Source organism: Neovison vison, chromosome 8 (genome assembly GCF_020171115.1).
Source record: "Neovison vison isolate M4711 chromosome 8, ASM_NN_V1, whole genome shotgun sequence".
In the NCBI taxonomy this organism is placed as follows: domain Eukaryota; kingdom Metazoa; phylum Chordata; class Mammalia; order Carnivora; family Mustelidae; genus Neogale; species Neogale vison.
In genome coordinates, this window is record NC_058098.1 from 100,169,818 (window position 1) to 100,185,761 (window position 15,944).

Here is a 15,944-nt window from a genome sequence, read left to right on the forward strand (position 1 = left end):
TCCGTGCTTAGGGACACTAGGCACCACTTAAGCGCTATGCTTGGGGTCCATGTTAAACAGCAGAATTACCAAAAAAGAGCAGAAAGATGTGGAAAATGTGGCACTAAACAGACCACAAAAGGACACTTGTTTAGTGCTGAAACAAGAAGGCAGAGAATTTATTGTTCAGCCACATCTGGGAACAGGCCTGTCAGGTGACCCTTTTTTTTTTTTTTTTCAACTCTGTGCCTGTTTGTGAATGACCAAAAGCACCACAAGTATTGATTGTAGAGTTGCCAACAAATTTTATAGAGTCGGCAAATTTGTAAATAAAGAATCCAAGAATCAGCTGTAGTTCTTGCTTTTCCACATTCCCTTACCTAGCAACTATTGAAAATCTGCCTTTGCTTCCTAAACCTATATTTTATCCCATCACAACTTCTGCATCCTTCTAGGCTCTGCAGGGAGCCATGGTTATCTCAGAATTTCCACAGAGGAGGTAGAAGAGGGCTGGGGATCGGTATGACACCCCTGAAATGCCCTGGGCTAGGGGATTGTTTGATATCGAACCATGGATTCCTTCACTAACACTCATGGCAAGTTTCCTCACCCCACCTCGCTTGCACGCTCAGATATTGTTTAAAATTCCTCTCCTTCCCAGCGTCAGAAAGCCTTTTTCTCCCCCCTTCTCTGAACAGATTTCAGTGTTGAAAGAGGTATATTCTTTCATCTGGTAGAAGTTTCCTGAGACCAAATATAAAAATTGTCAAGAATAGATTCTTTTGAACAAACATATGTCATCAAAGCGACACAGAAGTTCTGTTACTGTCAGTGGGCACGCACCTTTTAGATCTCTGTATTTTCTGCGTAAAGGAATAGGGATGGGGATTTGGGGGACCTTACCAGTCTGTGCTTTTACCTTCCTAGGGATGGAGAAACCGTACTTTCTGGAATGGCGGGGCAGTCTGTAAACCTTGTCAGGGTCTGGCTTTGCTATTAGCTGGAGGCAGAGTCAACCTACTGTCTGTGTTTACTTTGTCACCATTAGTCACACTGTTTCTATAACCCACACAGGCCATCATGGCGCAACTACCGCAGGAGGAGAAGGCAAAAATAGCTGAGCAGGTGGAGATATTCCACCAAGAGAAAAGCAAGCTGGATGCCGAAGTGGCCAAGTGGGATGACAGCGGCAATGATATAATTGTGCTGGCCAAGCAGATGTGTATGATCATGATGGAAATGACAGACTTCACAAGGTGAGGCCCAGAGACAGAAAGATGATTTTCTCATTAAACCCAGAAGTGTAACAGTGTATATTAGCCTGTGAAAGCCTGCTGAAAAATTCAAATACTACATCAAAGCAAGGCAGTGGTATTATAAAATTTACATGTGTAAGTCAAAATGAACTGGACCTAATTCTTAGCAGATAGTCAAGAAGGACAGATTCATTTTTGTGATTATTATTGTTTTAATTATCTATCCAGAGTCAGTCATAAAATCTAACACGTGGGGGTTGAGTGACTCATTTTTGTTCTGTGCTGTTTTGCCGTGTATTTAAGTACGGTTTTGAAGGTTAGGTGAATGATTTGTTTATATCCCTTTGGAAAAAAAGGGTATTGAAACATAGGTGTGTGTGCATCTATACATGTAATAGTCCGAATGCTGTGTCATGATCTAGCATTAATTTCAGCTCATGTTTTAACTTTACATATAAAGGATCAGCTTCAACAATCTGATTCTATAATTTGACAAGGAAATTAAAAATTGTATAACTCTAATTCCCTTCTGCTCTAAGCACCGCTTTTAATAAATCAAGAGACCAGTCAGAATTTTGTCAGGAGACTTCTTCACCAGGGGTCATTGCTGTTTCTGCCACTGCCATTTTAATCTCCTCTTTAAAGGGAGGTGACATTTCTGCCCTTCCTACTACACAAAGGGCGAATCAAGGGAGAGCAAAGCTCAATTGAAAAAAAAAAAATCCCTGGATTTTGAAGCTGAATACCAGGTGATTTTGGACCAGCCTCTTACTGTCTGTTTATTTGGCAAAATGGGGAAATAATGCTTTTCTTATCAACTTCACAGGAGAGTTTTACAATCTAAAGAGGTAATGCAGTTATAAATTGTGTTGCTATACAAATGTAAGCTATCACTTTGCTGTAATTTTTTTGCCCCCTGGGAGACACAAATACACATGAACAGAAATGTTTCAATGATTAAACATGATATTGGTTAATAAAACTATGTAAGATATATATATGGCAGTGTCAAAATACCACCTTATGATTGACAATATTTTTAATGATTATTGAATGTTTCTAATAAGAGAAAGCTACAATTGATTTTAGGCTATAATAAAATATAGAATATCTCTGCTTCATCCCCTTTACCCTTTGCCTCTGGCCAATATATACTAATGACATTGCTGCGCCCTTTCTCTAAATATTTTTAAACTGTTTTTGACTTTGGTGGAATTACTTTAGTGTTATGAGGGTGACCTTTGAGACTTTTAAATGTCATTGTATTCATTAGAAGTTCAAATTCATACATTTGGTTAGTTTTTCTTCGCTTCACAGATTTATTTCACACACAAAAAATAATAGTAGGAAAAAACAGTCTGAGCCATTATTTAAGTCTGAATTGACTACGGATCAGTCTATACTGGCAGCCTCAGTCATTGCTTTTCTAGTCCTGTGATGACTTAATTTGCTTGCTTTCAACATTGTATTGGTATTTTATCTGATGGATATTATGCAACCCATTAATAACATCACTTGAACAAATAATCTCATCAGTTTTAAGTGACTAATGAGTCTAGTCAAGTTGCTGGTTTAGATCAGAAGAACGTTTTATAATGCTCCATATTACAGATAACTGTGGTCAAGGAAGAGCAATAGATTTGAGGGGGTCTTGTTAGATGATGTTAAATAAGACGGACTTTCTATTAGTCAAAGTACAGTTTGAAAAGTGAAAAGAAGGCCACTTCAATTTCCTAGGGATTTCATATAATCACTTTATGCTGATTTGAGTAATGAAATGTCTGGAATGCTACTGGTTATCATTTTTCCCACTGCTTCATGAGTAGTTTCTCACCTCTTTGTGAGGGCAGAGGGAGGAACACAGTAATTAATGATGAGAAAAACAGAAGGGGGCGTGCATTGGGAAATAGAACGCGGGAGGCTGAGCTTTTGCTGCTGCCTCCATCTGCAGAGCCTCTCTCTTGGCAAAGAGGAAACCGACAAGCCTTTTTTTGGGTGGACTGTGACCTAAGTTCTCTGTACTTAACCATATGCATTATTATTATTATTATTGCTCTTGCAGTTTTCTGCTTCAAGGAGGAATAATTTCAGCTGTATACCTCTAAGGAGCCCTATGTACTATATTCTCTAAAGGAAAGGAGATAGGTGGTTAGGAATTACTTGACTCTTCTTCTCAAATCCTATGTTTAAATAGCATCTAGGGGCAAAAAATACCCTTGCATTTATTATCTTGTTGTTTCATTCTTATCAGTAGCTAACTCATTAATTTGATGCAGTAATCTCAGTGATATACACTCCATTATTATTAAAATTGGAGAGGTTCTGCCTCATTATTTGTGAAATAACTTCTTCATGGAGGATAAAACTAATTATGCCTCATATCTCTTTCCTGTTCGGTTCTTGACTTCCGTCTCATGGGCAGTGGCAGAAGCACTGTCCTGCAGAGGTTGAATCCATATATCTGATGTCATTCTCAGTAAGAAATAGCATGTACCAGTCTTCTGTCCCAATAACATAAGGTGTGCAGATGGCAGAGGCTCAGAAAAGAAACCCAAGTTTAATTGTATAGCAAGGAACAAAGTTGTCTTTTGCGACCAACTATAACTTCTGATCTGTAATTTAGGCTTAAAAAGTGACTGTCAGGGCTACAGTCAACAGTAAAATACTGAGCACGAGGCTCACAAGACACGTAATCACCCCACTCTTCCCAAACTTCTTTTCTGCCTTGGTGTGGATACTCAGTACCTCAGCCTAGGTACTTTGGTCTTTCAGCACCACTTCTTGGCACTTTTCTGTTTATTCCAAGTCACATCTGGCCATTAAAGGGCAACCATCTGCCCCCATTACACCAAAAGCCTCATGAGTTCTGTTCATAGAAAAAAAATAAAAATGTTGAGTTTGCTGTACATGCTTAACTTAAAAAAATTTTTTTGTTGAAATATAGTTGACACACAATACTATATTAAAGTATACAACATGATGATTTGACAATTCCATATATGAGGTTATGTTCACCACAAGTGTAGCTATCATCTATCACCATACGATGGTATTAAGGTAGAACTGACTGTATTTCCTATACTATGCCTCTCACCTCTATGGTTTATTTATTCCATGACTGGAAGCTTGTATCTCCCTCTCTTCTTCACCCATTTTACCAGAATCCCCACCCCTCTCTGACAGCCATCACTTTATTCTCTGTATTTATGGATTGCTCTGTGTGTGTGTGTATGTGTATGTGTGTTTGTGTGTTGTAGATTCCACCTATAAGTGAAATCCCAAGGTGTTGGTCTTTCTCTGAATTCACTTAGCATAATACTCTCAAGGTCCACCCATGTTCTAGCAAATGGCAAGATCTCATCCTTTTTTGTGGCTTAGTAGTACTTCTGTGTGTGTGTGTGTGTGTGTGTGTGTGAGAGAGAGAGAGAGAGAGAGATCTTTATTCATTCAACTATTGATGGATGCTTAGGTCACTTCCACATCTTAGCCATTACATATAATGTTGTAATAAACATAGGAGTGCATGTATCTTTTTGAATTAGTATTTTCATTTTCTTTGAGTAAATACCCAGTAGGAAAATTACAGGACTATAGGGTATGTCTACTTTTTTAGAAACCTTCATATTGTTTTCTGTAGTGGTTGCACCAATTTACATTCCTATTGACAGTACACATCCAAACCAACACTAGCTATTTCTAGTCTTTTTGATTCAAGCCATTCTGTTAAGTGTAAGGTTATTTGTCGCTGTGGTTTTGGTGTCCATTATTCGGATGATCAGCGGTATGGAGCATCCATTCATGTGTCTCTTGGCCATTTATATGTCTTTTAAAAATGCCTATTCAGGTCTTCTGCCCATTTTTTATTTGGATTGTTTTAGTGTTGAATTATATAAGTTCTTTATATATTTTTGGATAGGAACTGCTTATATCATCTGCAAATACCTACTTCTATTCAGTAGGTTGTCTTTTTGTTTTGCTGATGGTTTCCCTCACAAGTGCAAAGGTTTTTTGCTTCTTTGTTTTTTGCTTTTAGCATAGTCTCAATAGTTGATAGTCTCATAGTCTCAATAGTCTCATAGTCTCATAGTCTCAATATTTCTCTTGCCTCAGGAGACATATCTAGAAAAATGTTGCAAAGGCCAGCATCTGAGAAAATACCATCTGTGTTCTCTTCTAGGAGTTTTATGGTTTCAGATCTCACATTTATGTATTTAATCCATTTGAGTTTATTTTTATATATGGTATAAGAAAGTGGTCCAGGGGTGCCTGGGTGGCTCAGTGGGTTGAGCCGCTGCCTTCGGCTCAGGTCATGATCTCAGGGTCCTGGGATCGAGTCCCGCATCGGGCTCTCTGCTCAGTAGGGAGCCTGCTTCCCTCTCTCTCTCTGCCTGCCTCTCCATCTACTTGTGATTTCTCTCTGTCAAATAAATAAATAAAATCTTTAAAAAAAAAAAAGAAAGAAAGTGGTCCAGTTTCATTGTTTTTACACCTAGCTATCCAATTTTCCCAGCAACATGTATTGATAACAGTCTTTTCTCCAATATATTCCCCAATATATTCTTACTACCTTCATCATATTAATTGACCATACAAGCACAGGTTTATTTCTGGACCCTCTATTCTGATCAGTTGATCTATAAATCCATTTTTATATCAATACATACTGTTTAGGTTACTACAGCTTTGCAGTATAGCTCAAAATCTGCGTGACATCTCTAGCATTGTTTTTCTTTCTCAACATAGCTTTGGCGATTCAGGATCTTTACAGTTACATACAGATTTTGGAATTATTTGTTCCAGTTCTGTGAAAGTTAATAGTGGTGTTTTGATTGTGATTGCATTGAATCTGAAGATTACTTTGGATAGTGTGGACATTTTAACAACATTAATCCTTCCAGTCCATGAATATGGTTTATTTTTCTGTTTCTATTTGTCCTAATTAGTTTCTTTTATACCTTTCAAAGTACAGGTCTTTCAGAAACTTGGTTGTGTTTATTTCCAGATATTTTATTCTTGGTGCAATTATACGTGGAATTTTTTTCTTGATGTCTTCTGCTACTTCATTATTAGTCTGTAGAAATACAATAGTTCTCTGTATATTGATTTTGTATCCTGCAGCTTTGCTGAATTCATTTATTAGATCTAGTAGTTTTTTGGTAGTCTTTAGTATTTTCTGTGTATAGTATCATATCATCTACAAATAATGAAAGTTTTACTTCTTCCTTACCAATCTGGATGCTTTTTATTTCTTGTCTGGTGGCTGTGACTATGAACTCCAATACTATGTTGAATAAAAGACAGTAGGCAACTTTGTCATGTTCCTGATCTTAGAATAAAAGCTCTGACTTTTTCACCATTGAGTATGAGGTTAGCTATGAGTTTGTCATGTATGACCTTAATTACACTGAGATATGTTCCTTCTAAAATGACTTTATTGAGAGCTTTTTTCTTTCATCATGAGCAGATGTTGAATTTTCTTATAGTTTTTCTGTATGTCTTGAAATAATCATGTGATTTTTATCTTCCATTTGGTTAATATGATGTATAACACTAATTAATTTGCAAATATGAAACCATCCTTGCATCCCTGGAATAAATCCCACTTGATGGTAGTGAATGACCCATTTAATGTATTGTTCAATGTGGTTTGCTAATATTTTTAAGGGTTTTTGCATGTGTGTTCATCAGGGATATTGGCCAATATCTTTTTTGTTTAAACCCATAGTATCTTCATCTGGTTTTGGTATCAGGATAACACTGGGCTTGTAGAATGTATTTGGAAGTTTTTATTTCTCTTTTATTTTTGGAATAGTTTGCAGAGAACAAGTATTAATTCTTCTTTAAATGTTTGACAAAATTCACCTGTGAATCTGGTCCTGGACTTTTCTTTGTTGCAAGTTTTTTTTCTTTTTAAATTATTATAAATCCAATTTCATTATCATTCAGATTTTCTATGTCTTCCTGATTCAGTTTTGAAAGAGTGTATGTTTTCTAGGAACTTCTCTCTCTTTTGTGTTATCAGATTTGTTGGCATGTAATTTTTTGTAGTATGCTCTTAAAATCATTTGTGTATCTGTGGTGTCAGTTGCTACTTCTCCTTCTTCATTTCTGACTTCATTCATTTGGATCGTCTCTCTTTTTCCGTCCAGTCTGGACAAAGTCTTACTGATTTTGTTTATCTTTTGAAGAAGCAGATCCCAGTTTCATTAATATTTTTCTATTATTTTAAGTTTCTTTTCATTTATTTCTTCTCTGATCTTTATTAGTTCCTTTCTTCTACTAATTTTGAGCTTTGTTCTTCTTTGTCTAGTTCCTTTAGGTTATATTGTTTAGGGTTTATCTCATTTCTTGAGGTAGGCATGTAGTGCTAAAAACTTACCTCTTAAAATTGATTTAGCTGCATTGGAAAGATTTTAGACTACTGTGTTTTCATATTCATTTGTCTCCATGTATTTTTTTTTAAATCTCCTTTTTGAATTTTTGACCCGTTGGTTGTTTAGCAGCATGTTGTTTAGCCCTCATGTATTTGTATTTTGTTGTCGTTGTTGTAATTGATTTCATTGTGGTTGGAAAAGATGCATGATATGATATCAATCTAAATAAATAACTGAGACTTGTTTTATGACCTAATATGGGATCTCCCTTAGAGATCCATATGCACTTGAAAAGAATGGGTGTTATCTTGTTTTTAGATAGAAGGTTTTGTATACATCTGTTAAGGCTGTTTGGTATAACTTGTTATTCCAAGACACTGTTTTCTTTTTTTTTTTTTTTTCCCAATTTATTTATTTTCAGAAAAACAGTATTCATTATTTTTTCACCACACCCAGTGCTCCATGCAAGCTGTGCCCTCTATAATACCCACCACCTGGTACCCCAACCTCCCACACCCCCGCCACTTCAAACCCCTCAGATTGTTTTTCAGAGTCCATAGTCTCTCATGGTTCATCTCCCCTTCCAATTTACCCCAAAGCACATAACCTCCCCAATGTCCATAACCCTACCCCCCTTCTCCCAACCCCCCTCCCCCCAGCAACCCACAGTTTGTTTCGTGAGATTAAGAGTCACTTATGGTTTGTCTCCCTCCCTATCCCATCTTGTTTCATGGATTCTTCTCCTACCCACTTAAGCCCCCATGTTGTATCACCACTCCCTCATATCAGGGAGATCATATGATAGTTGTCTTTCTCCGCTTGACTTATTTCGCTAAGCATGATACGCTCTAGTTCCATCCATGTTGTCGCAAATGGCAAGATTTCATTTCTTTTGATGGCTGCATAGTATTCCATTGTGTATATATACCACATCTTCTTGATCCATTCACCTGTTGATGGACATCTAGGTTCTTTCCATAGTTTGGCTATTGTGGACATTGCTGCTATAAACATTCGGGTGCACGTGCCCCTTTGGATCACTACGTTTGTATCTTTAGGGTAAATTCCCAGTAGTGCAATTGCTGGGTCATAGGGCAGTTCTATTTTCAACATTTTGAGGAACCTCCATGCTGTTTTCCAAAGTGGTTGCACCAGCTTGCATTCCCACCAACAGTGTAGGAGGGTTCCCCTTTCTCCGCATCCTCGCCAGCATCTGTCATTTCCTGACTTGTTGATTTTAGCCATTCTGACTGGTGTGAGGTGATATCTCATTGTGGTTTTGATTTGTATTTCCCTGATGCCGAGTGATATGGAGCACTTTTTCATGTGTCTGTTGGCCATCTGGATGTCTTCTTTGCAGAAACGTCTGTTCATGTCCTCTGCCCATTTCTTGATTGGATTATTTGTTCTTTGGGTGTTGAGTTTGTTAAGTTCTTTATAGATTTTGGACACTAGTCCTTTATCTGATATGTCGTTTGCAAATATCTTCTCCCATTCTGTCAGTTGTCTTTTGGTTTTGTTAACTGTTTCCTTTGCTGTGCAAAAGCTTTTGATTTTGATGAAATCCCAAAAGTTCATTTTTGCCCTTGCTTCCCTTGCCTTTGGCGCTGTTCCTAGGAAGATGTTGCTGCGGCTGAGGTCGAAGAGGTTGCTGCCTGTGTTCTCCTCAAGGATTTTGATGGATTCCTTTCTCACATTGAGGTCCTTAATCCATTTTGAATCTATTTTTGTGTGTGGTGTAAGGAAATGGTCCAATTTCATTTTTCTGCACGTGGCTGTCCAATTTTCCCAACACCATTTATTGAAGAGGCTGTCTTTTTTCCATTGGACATTCTTTCCTGCTTTGTCAAAGATTAGTTGACCATAGATTTAAGGGTCTATTTCTGGGCTCTCTATTCTGTTCCATTGGTCTATGTGTCTGTTTTTGTGCCAGTACCATGCTGTCTTGATGATGACAGCTTTGTAATAAAGCTTGAAGTCCGGAATTGTGATGCCACCAACTTTGGCTTTGTTTTTCAATATCCCTTTGGCTATTCGAGGTCTTTTCTGGTTCCATATAAATTTTAAAATTATTTGTTCCATTTCTTTGAAAAAGATGGATGGTACTTTGATAGGAATTGCATTAAATGTGTAGATTGCTTTAGGTAGCATAGACATTTTCACTATATTTATTCTTCCAATCCAGGAGCATGGAACATTTTTCCATTTCTTTGTGTCTTCCTCAATTTCTTTCATGAGTACTTTATAGTTTTCTGAGTATAGATTCTGTGCCTCTTTGGTTAGGTTTATTCCTAGGTATCTTATGGTTTGGGGTGCAATTGTAAATGGGATTGACTCCTTAATTTCTCTTTCTTCTGTCTTGTTGTTGGTGTAGAGAAATGCAACTGATTTCTGTGCATTGATCTTATATCCTGACACTTTACTGAATTCCTGTATAAGTTCTAGCAGTTTTGGAGTGGAGTCTTTTGGGTTTTCCACATAGAGTATCATATCATCTGCGAAGAGTGATAATTTGACTTCTTCTTTGCCGATTTGGAGGCCTTTAATTTCCTTTTGTTTTCTGATTGCTGAGGCTAGGACTTCTAGTACTATGTTGAATAGCAGTGGTGATAATGGACATCCCTGCCGTGTTCCTGACCTTAGTGGAAAAGCTTTCAGTTTTTCTCCATTGAGAATGATATTTGCAGTGGGTTTTTCATAGATGGCTTTGATGATATTGAGGTATGTGCCCTCTATCCCTACACTTTGAAGGGTTTTGATCAGGAAGGGATGCTGTACTTTGTCAAATGCTTTTTCAGCATCTATTGAGAGTATCATATGGTTCTTGTTCTTTCTTTTATTGATGTGTTGTATCACATTGACTGATTTGCGGATGTTGAACCAACCTTGCAGCCCTGGGATAAATCCCACTTGGTCGTGGTGAATAATCCTTTTAATGTACTGTTGAATCCTATTGGCTAGTATTTTGGTGAGAATTTTTGCATCTGTGTTCATCAAAGATATTGGTCTATAGCTCTCTTTTTTGATGGGATCCTTGTCTGGTTTTGGGATCAAGGTGATGCTGGCCTCATAAAATGAGTTTGGGAGTTTTCCTTCCATTTCTATTTTTTGGAACAGTTTCAGGAGAATAGGAATTAGTTCTTCTTTAAATGTTTGGTAGAATTCCCCCGGGAAGCCATCTGGCCCTGGGCTTTTGTTTGTTTGGAGATTTTTAATGACTGTTTCAATCTCCTTACTGGTTATGGGTCTGTTCAGGCTTTCTATTTCTTCCTGGTTCAATTTTGGTAGTTTATATGTTTCTAGGAATGCATCCATTTCTTCCAGATTGTCAAATTTGTTGGTGTAGAGTTGCTCATAGTATGTTCTTATAATAGTTTGTATTTCTTTGGTGTTAGTTGTGATCTCTCCTCTTTCATTCATGATTTTATTTATTTGGGTCCTTTCTCTTTTCTTTTTGATAAGTCTGGCCAAGGGTTTATCAATTTTATTAATTCTTTCAAAGAACCAGCTCCTAGTTTGGTTGATTTGTTCTATTGTTTTTTTGGTTTCTATTTCATTGATTTCTGCTCTGATCTTTATGATTTCTCTTCTCCTGCTGGGCTTAGGGTTTCTTTCTTGTTCTTTCTCCAGCTCCTTTAGGTGTAGGGTTAGGTTGTGTACCTGAGACCTTTCTTGTTTCTTGAGAAAAGCTTGTACCGCTATATATTTTCCTCTCAGGACTGCCTTTGTTGTGTCCCACAGATTTTGAACCGTTGTATTTTCATTATCATTTTTTTCCATGATTTTTTTCAATTCTTCTTTAATTTCCCGGTTGACCCATTCATTCTTTAGAAGGATGCTGTTTAGTCTCCATGTATTTGTGTTCTTTCCAAACTTCCTCTTTGGTTGAGTTCTAGCTTCAGAGCATTGTGGTCTGAAAATATGCAGGGAATGATCCCAATCTTTTGATACCGGTTGAGTCCTGATTTAGGACCGAGGATGTGATCTATTCTGGAGAATGTTCCATGTGCACTAGAGAAGAATGTGTATTCTGTTGCTTTGGGATGAAATGTTCTGAATATATCTGTGATGTCCATCTCATCCAGTGTATCATTTAAGGCCTTTATTTCCCTGTTGATCTTTTGCTTGGATGATCTGTCCATTTCAGTGAGGGGAGTGTTAAAGTCCCCTACTATTATTGTATTATTGTTGATGTGTTTCTTTGATTTTGTTATTAATTGGTTTATATAGTTTGCTGCGCCCACGTTGGGGGCATAGATATTTAAAATTGTTAGATCTTCTTGTTGGACAGACCCTTTGAGTATGATATAGTGTCCTTCCTCATCTCTTATTATAGTCTTTGGCTTAAAATCTAATTGATCTGATATAAGGATTGCCACTCCTGCTTTTTTCTGATGTCCATTAGCATGGTAAATTCTTTTCCACCCCCTCACTTTAAGTCTGGAGGTGTCTTCAGGTTTAAAATGAGTTTCTTGGAGGCAACATATAGATGGGTTTTGTTTTTTTATCCATTCTGATACCCTGTGTCTTTTGATTGGGGCATTTAGCCCATTAACATTCAGGGTAACTATTGAGAGATATGATTTTAGTGCCATTGTATTGCCTGTAAGGTGACTGTTACTGTATATTGTCCCTGTTCCTTTCTGATCTACCACTTGTAGGCTCTCTCTTTGCTTAGAGGACCCCTTTCAGTATTTCCTGTAGAGCTGGTTTGGTGTTTGCAAATTCTTTCAGTTTTTGTTTGTCCTGGAAGCTTTTAATCTCTCCTTCTATTTTCAATGATAGCCTAGCTGGATATAGTATTCTTGGCTGCATGTTTTTCTCGTTTAGTGCTCTGAAAATGTCATGCCAGCTCTTTCTGGCCTGCCAGGTCTCTGTGGATAAGTCAGCTGCCAATCTAATACTTTTACCATTGTATGTTACAGACTTCTTTTCCCGGGCTGCTTTCAGGATTTTCTCTTTGTCACTAAGGCTTGTAAATTTTACTATTAGGTGACGGGGTGTGGGCCTATTCTTATTGATTTTGAGGGGCGTTCTCTTCTCTGAACCTCCTGAATTTTGATGCTCGTTCCCTTTGTCATATTGGGGAAATTCTCTCCAATAATTCTCTCCAGTATACCTTCTGCTCCCCTCTCTCTTTCTTCTTCTTCTGGAATCCCAATTATTCTAATGTTGTTTCATCTTATGGAGTCACTTATCTCTCGAATTCTCCCCTCATGGTCCAGTAGCTGTTTGTCCCTCTTTTGCTCAGCTTCTTTATTCTCTGTCATTTGGTCTTCTATATCACTAATTCTTTCTTCTGCCTCATTTATCCTAGCAGTGAGAGCCTCCATTTTTGATTGAACCTCATTAATAGCTTTTTTGATTTCAACTTGGTTAGATTTTAGTTCTTTTATTTCTCCAGAAAGGGCTTTTATATCTCTGGAGAGGGTTTCTCTAATATCTTCCATGCCTTTTTCAAGTCCGGCTAGAACCTTGAGAATTGTCATTTTGAACTCTAGATCTGACATATTACCAATGTCTGTATTGATTAGGTCCCTAGCCTTCGGTACTGCCTCTTGTTCTTTTTTTTGTTGTGAATTTTTCCGCCTTGTCATTTTGTCCAGCTAAGAGTATATGAAGGAGCAAGTAAAATACTAAAAGGGTGGCAACAATCCCAGGAAAATATGCTTTAATCAAATCAGAAGAGATCCCAAATCATGAGGGGGGATTTCTCCCCCCTCGATTGGGTGAGGGATCTCCTCTGATTGGGATCTCCTTTGATTGGGATCTCCCAATCTCTTCTGATTGGGATCTCTTCTGATTTGGGGATAAAAAGAGGTTCAAAAAGAAAGAAAGAAAAAAAGAATTAAAAAAAAAGATTGAATTAAAAATTCAATCAAGAATTTAAAAAAGAATTAAGAAAAAAAAAGAAGAGATTAGGATCTCTTCTGATTTGGGGATAAAAAGAGGTTCAAAAAGAAAGAAAGAAAAAAAAAGAATTAAAAAAAAGAAAGTGAAGAAAAGTATAAAAAAGAAAAAAATATATATATTAGATAATCTAGTTAAAAAACGTTAAAAAAGAAAAGGGTAAAAGTTATAAAAAATTTTAGCAGAAGAAAAGAAAAAAAAATGAAAAAGAAAAAAATTGAATTAACTGCAAGACTAAAAAATCACAGGCAGAAAGCCATAAGTTCCGTGGTTTGTTTTCTCCTCCTCTGGAATTCTGCTGTTCTCTCCTTGGTATTGAAACTGCACTCCTTGGTAGGTGAACTTGGTCTTGCCTGGATTTCTTGTTGATCTTCTGGGGGAGGGGCCTGGTGTAGTGATTCTCAAGTGTCTTTGCCCCAGGCGGAATTACACCGCCCTTACCAGGGGCCGGGCTGAGTGATCTGCTCGGCTTTGCTTTCAGGAGCTTTTGTTCCCTGAGCGCTTTCCGTAGAGTTCCGGAGGACGGGAATACAAGTGGCGGCCTCCTGGTCTCCGGCCCGGAGGAGCCGAGAGCCCGGGGCCCCGCTCCCCTGTGCGCCCTCAGCGAACAGCTCCTAGTAACTCGCGTCTGCCTAACCTCCGGCCGCGCTCCGAGTTCACTGAGCTTGCGACCGGTTCAAGGCAACTCCGAGCTGCGAGCTTACTGTCGGCTCTGTCTCTGCAGCCGGCTTTCCCGTTCCAATATCCGCAAGCTCTGCGACACTCAGACACCCCCGATCCTTCTGTGACTCCGCGGGACCTGAGGTCACGCCGACCCCGCGTGGGCTTCGCCCCTGTTTAGCCTCCGGAGCGATGTCCCTCAGCGGAACCGACTTTTAAAAGTCCTGATTTTGTGCTCTGTTGCTCCGCCGCTTGCCGGGAGCCGGCCCCTCCCCCCGGGGTCTATCTTCCCGTCGCTTTGGATTCACTTCTCCGCCAGTCCTACCTTTCAGAAAGTGGTTGTTTTTCTGTTTCTAGAATTGCTGTTCTTCTTCTCTTCGATCTGCCGATGGATTTGCAGGTGTTTGCAATCTTTAGATAAGCTCTCTAGCTGATCTCCTGCTAGCTGAAGTAGTCTCAGCCTGCTACTTCTCCGCCATCTTGACTCCTCCCCAAGACACTGTTTTCTTATTGATTTTCTGCCTGGATGATCTATCCATTGATGTAACTGGGTGTTAAAGTCTCCTATCATTAGTGTATTACTGCCCATTTATTTTGTTATGTAATTAATATTTACTTTATGTATTTAGGTGTACACTTTGGTTGCATGGGTAATTATTTTTATACCTTCTTGTTTGTTGTCTTTATCATAGGAATGCCTTTCTTTGTCTCTTGTTACACTCTTTGTTTTAAAAGTCTTTGTCTGATAAAACTATTCCTATCACAGCTTTTCTTTACCTTCCATTTGCATGGAATACCTTGTTCCATCCCTTTACTTTCAGTAGGAATGTGTTTTTAGATCTGAAGTGACTCTCTTGTAGGCAACATATAGATGGACCTTGTTTTCTTATCAATAACATCACATTATATTTTGATTGGAATATGTACACCATTTATATTTAAAGTAATTATTGATTGGTATGTACTTACTGCCATTTTGTTCATTGTTTTCTGTTTGTTTTTTAATAGTTCCCTGTTCCTTTCTTCTTGTTCTTTTTCCTTGTCATTGGTGACCTTCCATAGTGTCATGATTGTCTTTCTTTCTATTTTTTGTGTATCTCATCTAAGTTTTGATGTGTGGTTACCATGAGATTCATATATAACATCCTAAGTATATAATAGTCCATATTAAGTTGATGGTTACTTAAGTTCAAACACTTTCTGAACAACTTCATTTTTATTCCCTTCTCCACATTTTGTGTGTATGTTACCATATTTTACATTTTCTTTACTGTGGAAGTCCCCTTGACTAATTTTCTTTAATATTTTTATTTTAATTCCACTTAGTTAACATACAGTGTTATATCAGTTTCAGGTATAAATATACTGATGCAACAATTCCATTCATCACCTGGTGTTCATCAAAATAAGTGTACTCTTTAATCCCCATCACTGATTAAACCTATCCCTCCCCCACCTCCTTTCTGGTAACCATCAGTCTGATCTTTATAGTGAAGAGTCTAATTCTTGGTCTCTCTCTCTCTCTCCCTCTTTTGCCTTTGCTCATTTGTTTTGTTTCTTGCATAAACATAGGAGTGCATATATCACTTTTGATTAGTGTTTTTCTATTCTTCTGGTAAATACCCAGTACTGTGTTGGATGCATCTTACAGTAGCTCAACTTTTAACTTTTTGAAAAACTTCTGTATCTTGCACAGTCACTGCTTCAGTTTGCATTCCCACCAACAGTGCAAGAGGGTTCCCCTTTCTCTACATCCTTGCCAACA

General features: G+C 37.9%; 1 protein-coding gene across 6 annotated transcripts in view; it reads left to right on the plus strand.

The window, feature by feature from the left end:
* The window catches only part of CTNNA2 (catenin alpha 2), a 1,151,183-nt gene that overhangs the window by 1,048,633 nt on the left and 86,606 nt on the right, over positions 1–15,944 (plus strand). For all 6 annotated transcript variants that reach the window (XM_044261515.1, XM_044261516.1, XM_044261517.1 and 3 more), the window contains one exon: positions 1,054–1,235. In XM_044261515.1, the coding sequence (XP_044117450.1) occupies positions 1,054–1,235 (182 nt within the window). The remainder of the gene's footprint in view (positions 1–1,053; positions 1,236–15,944) is intronic.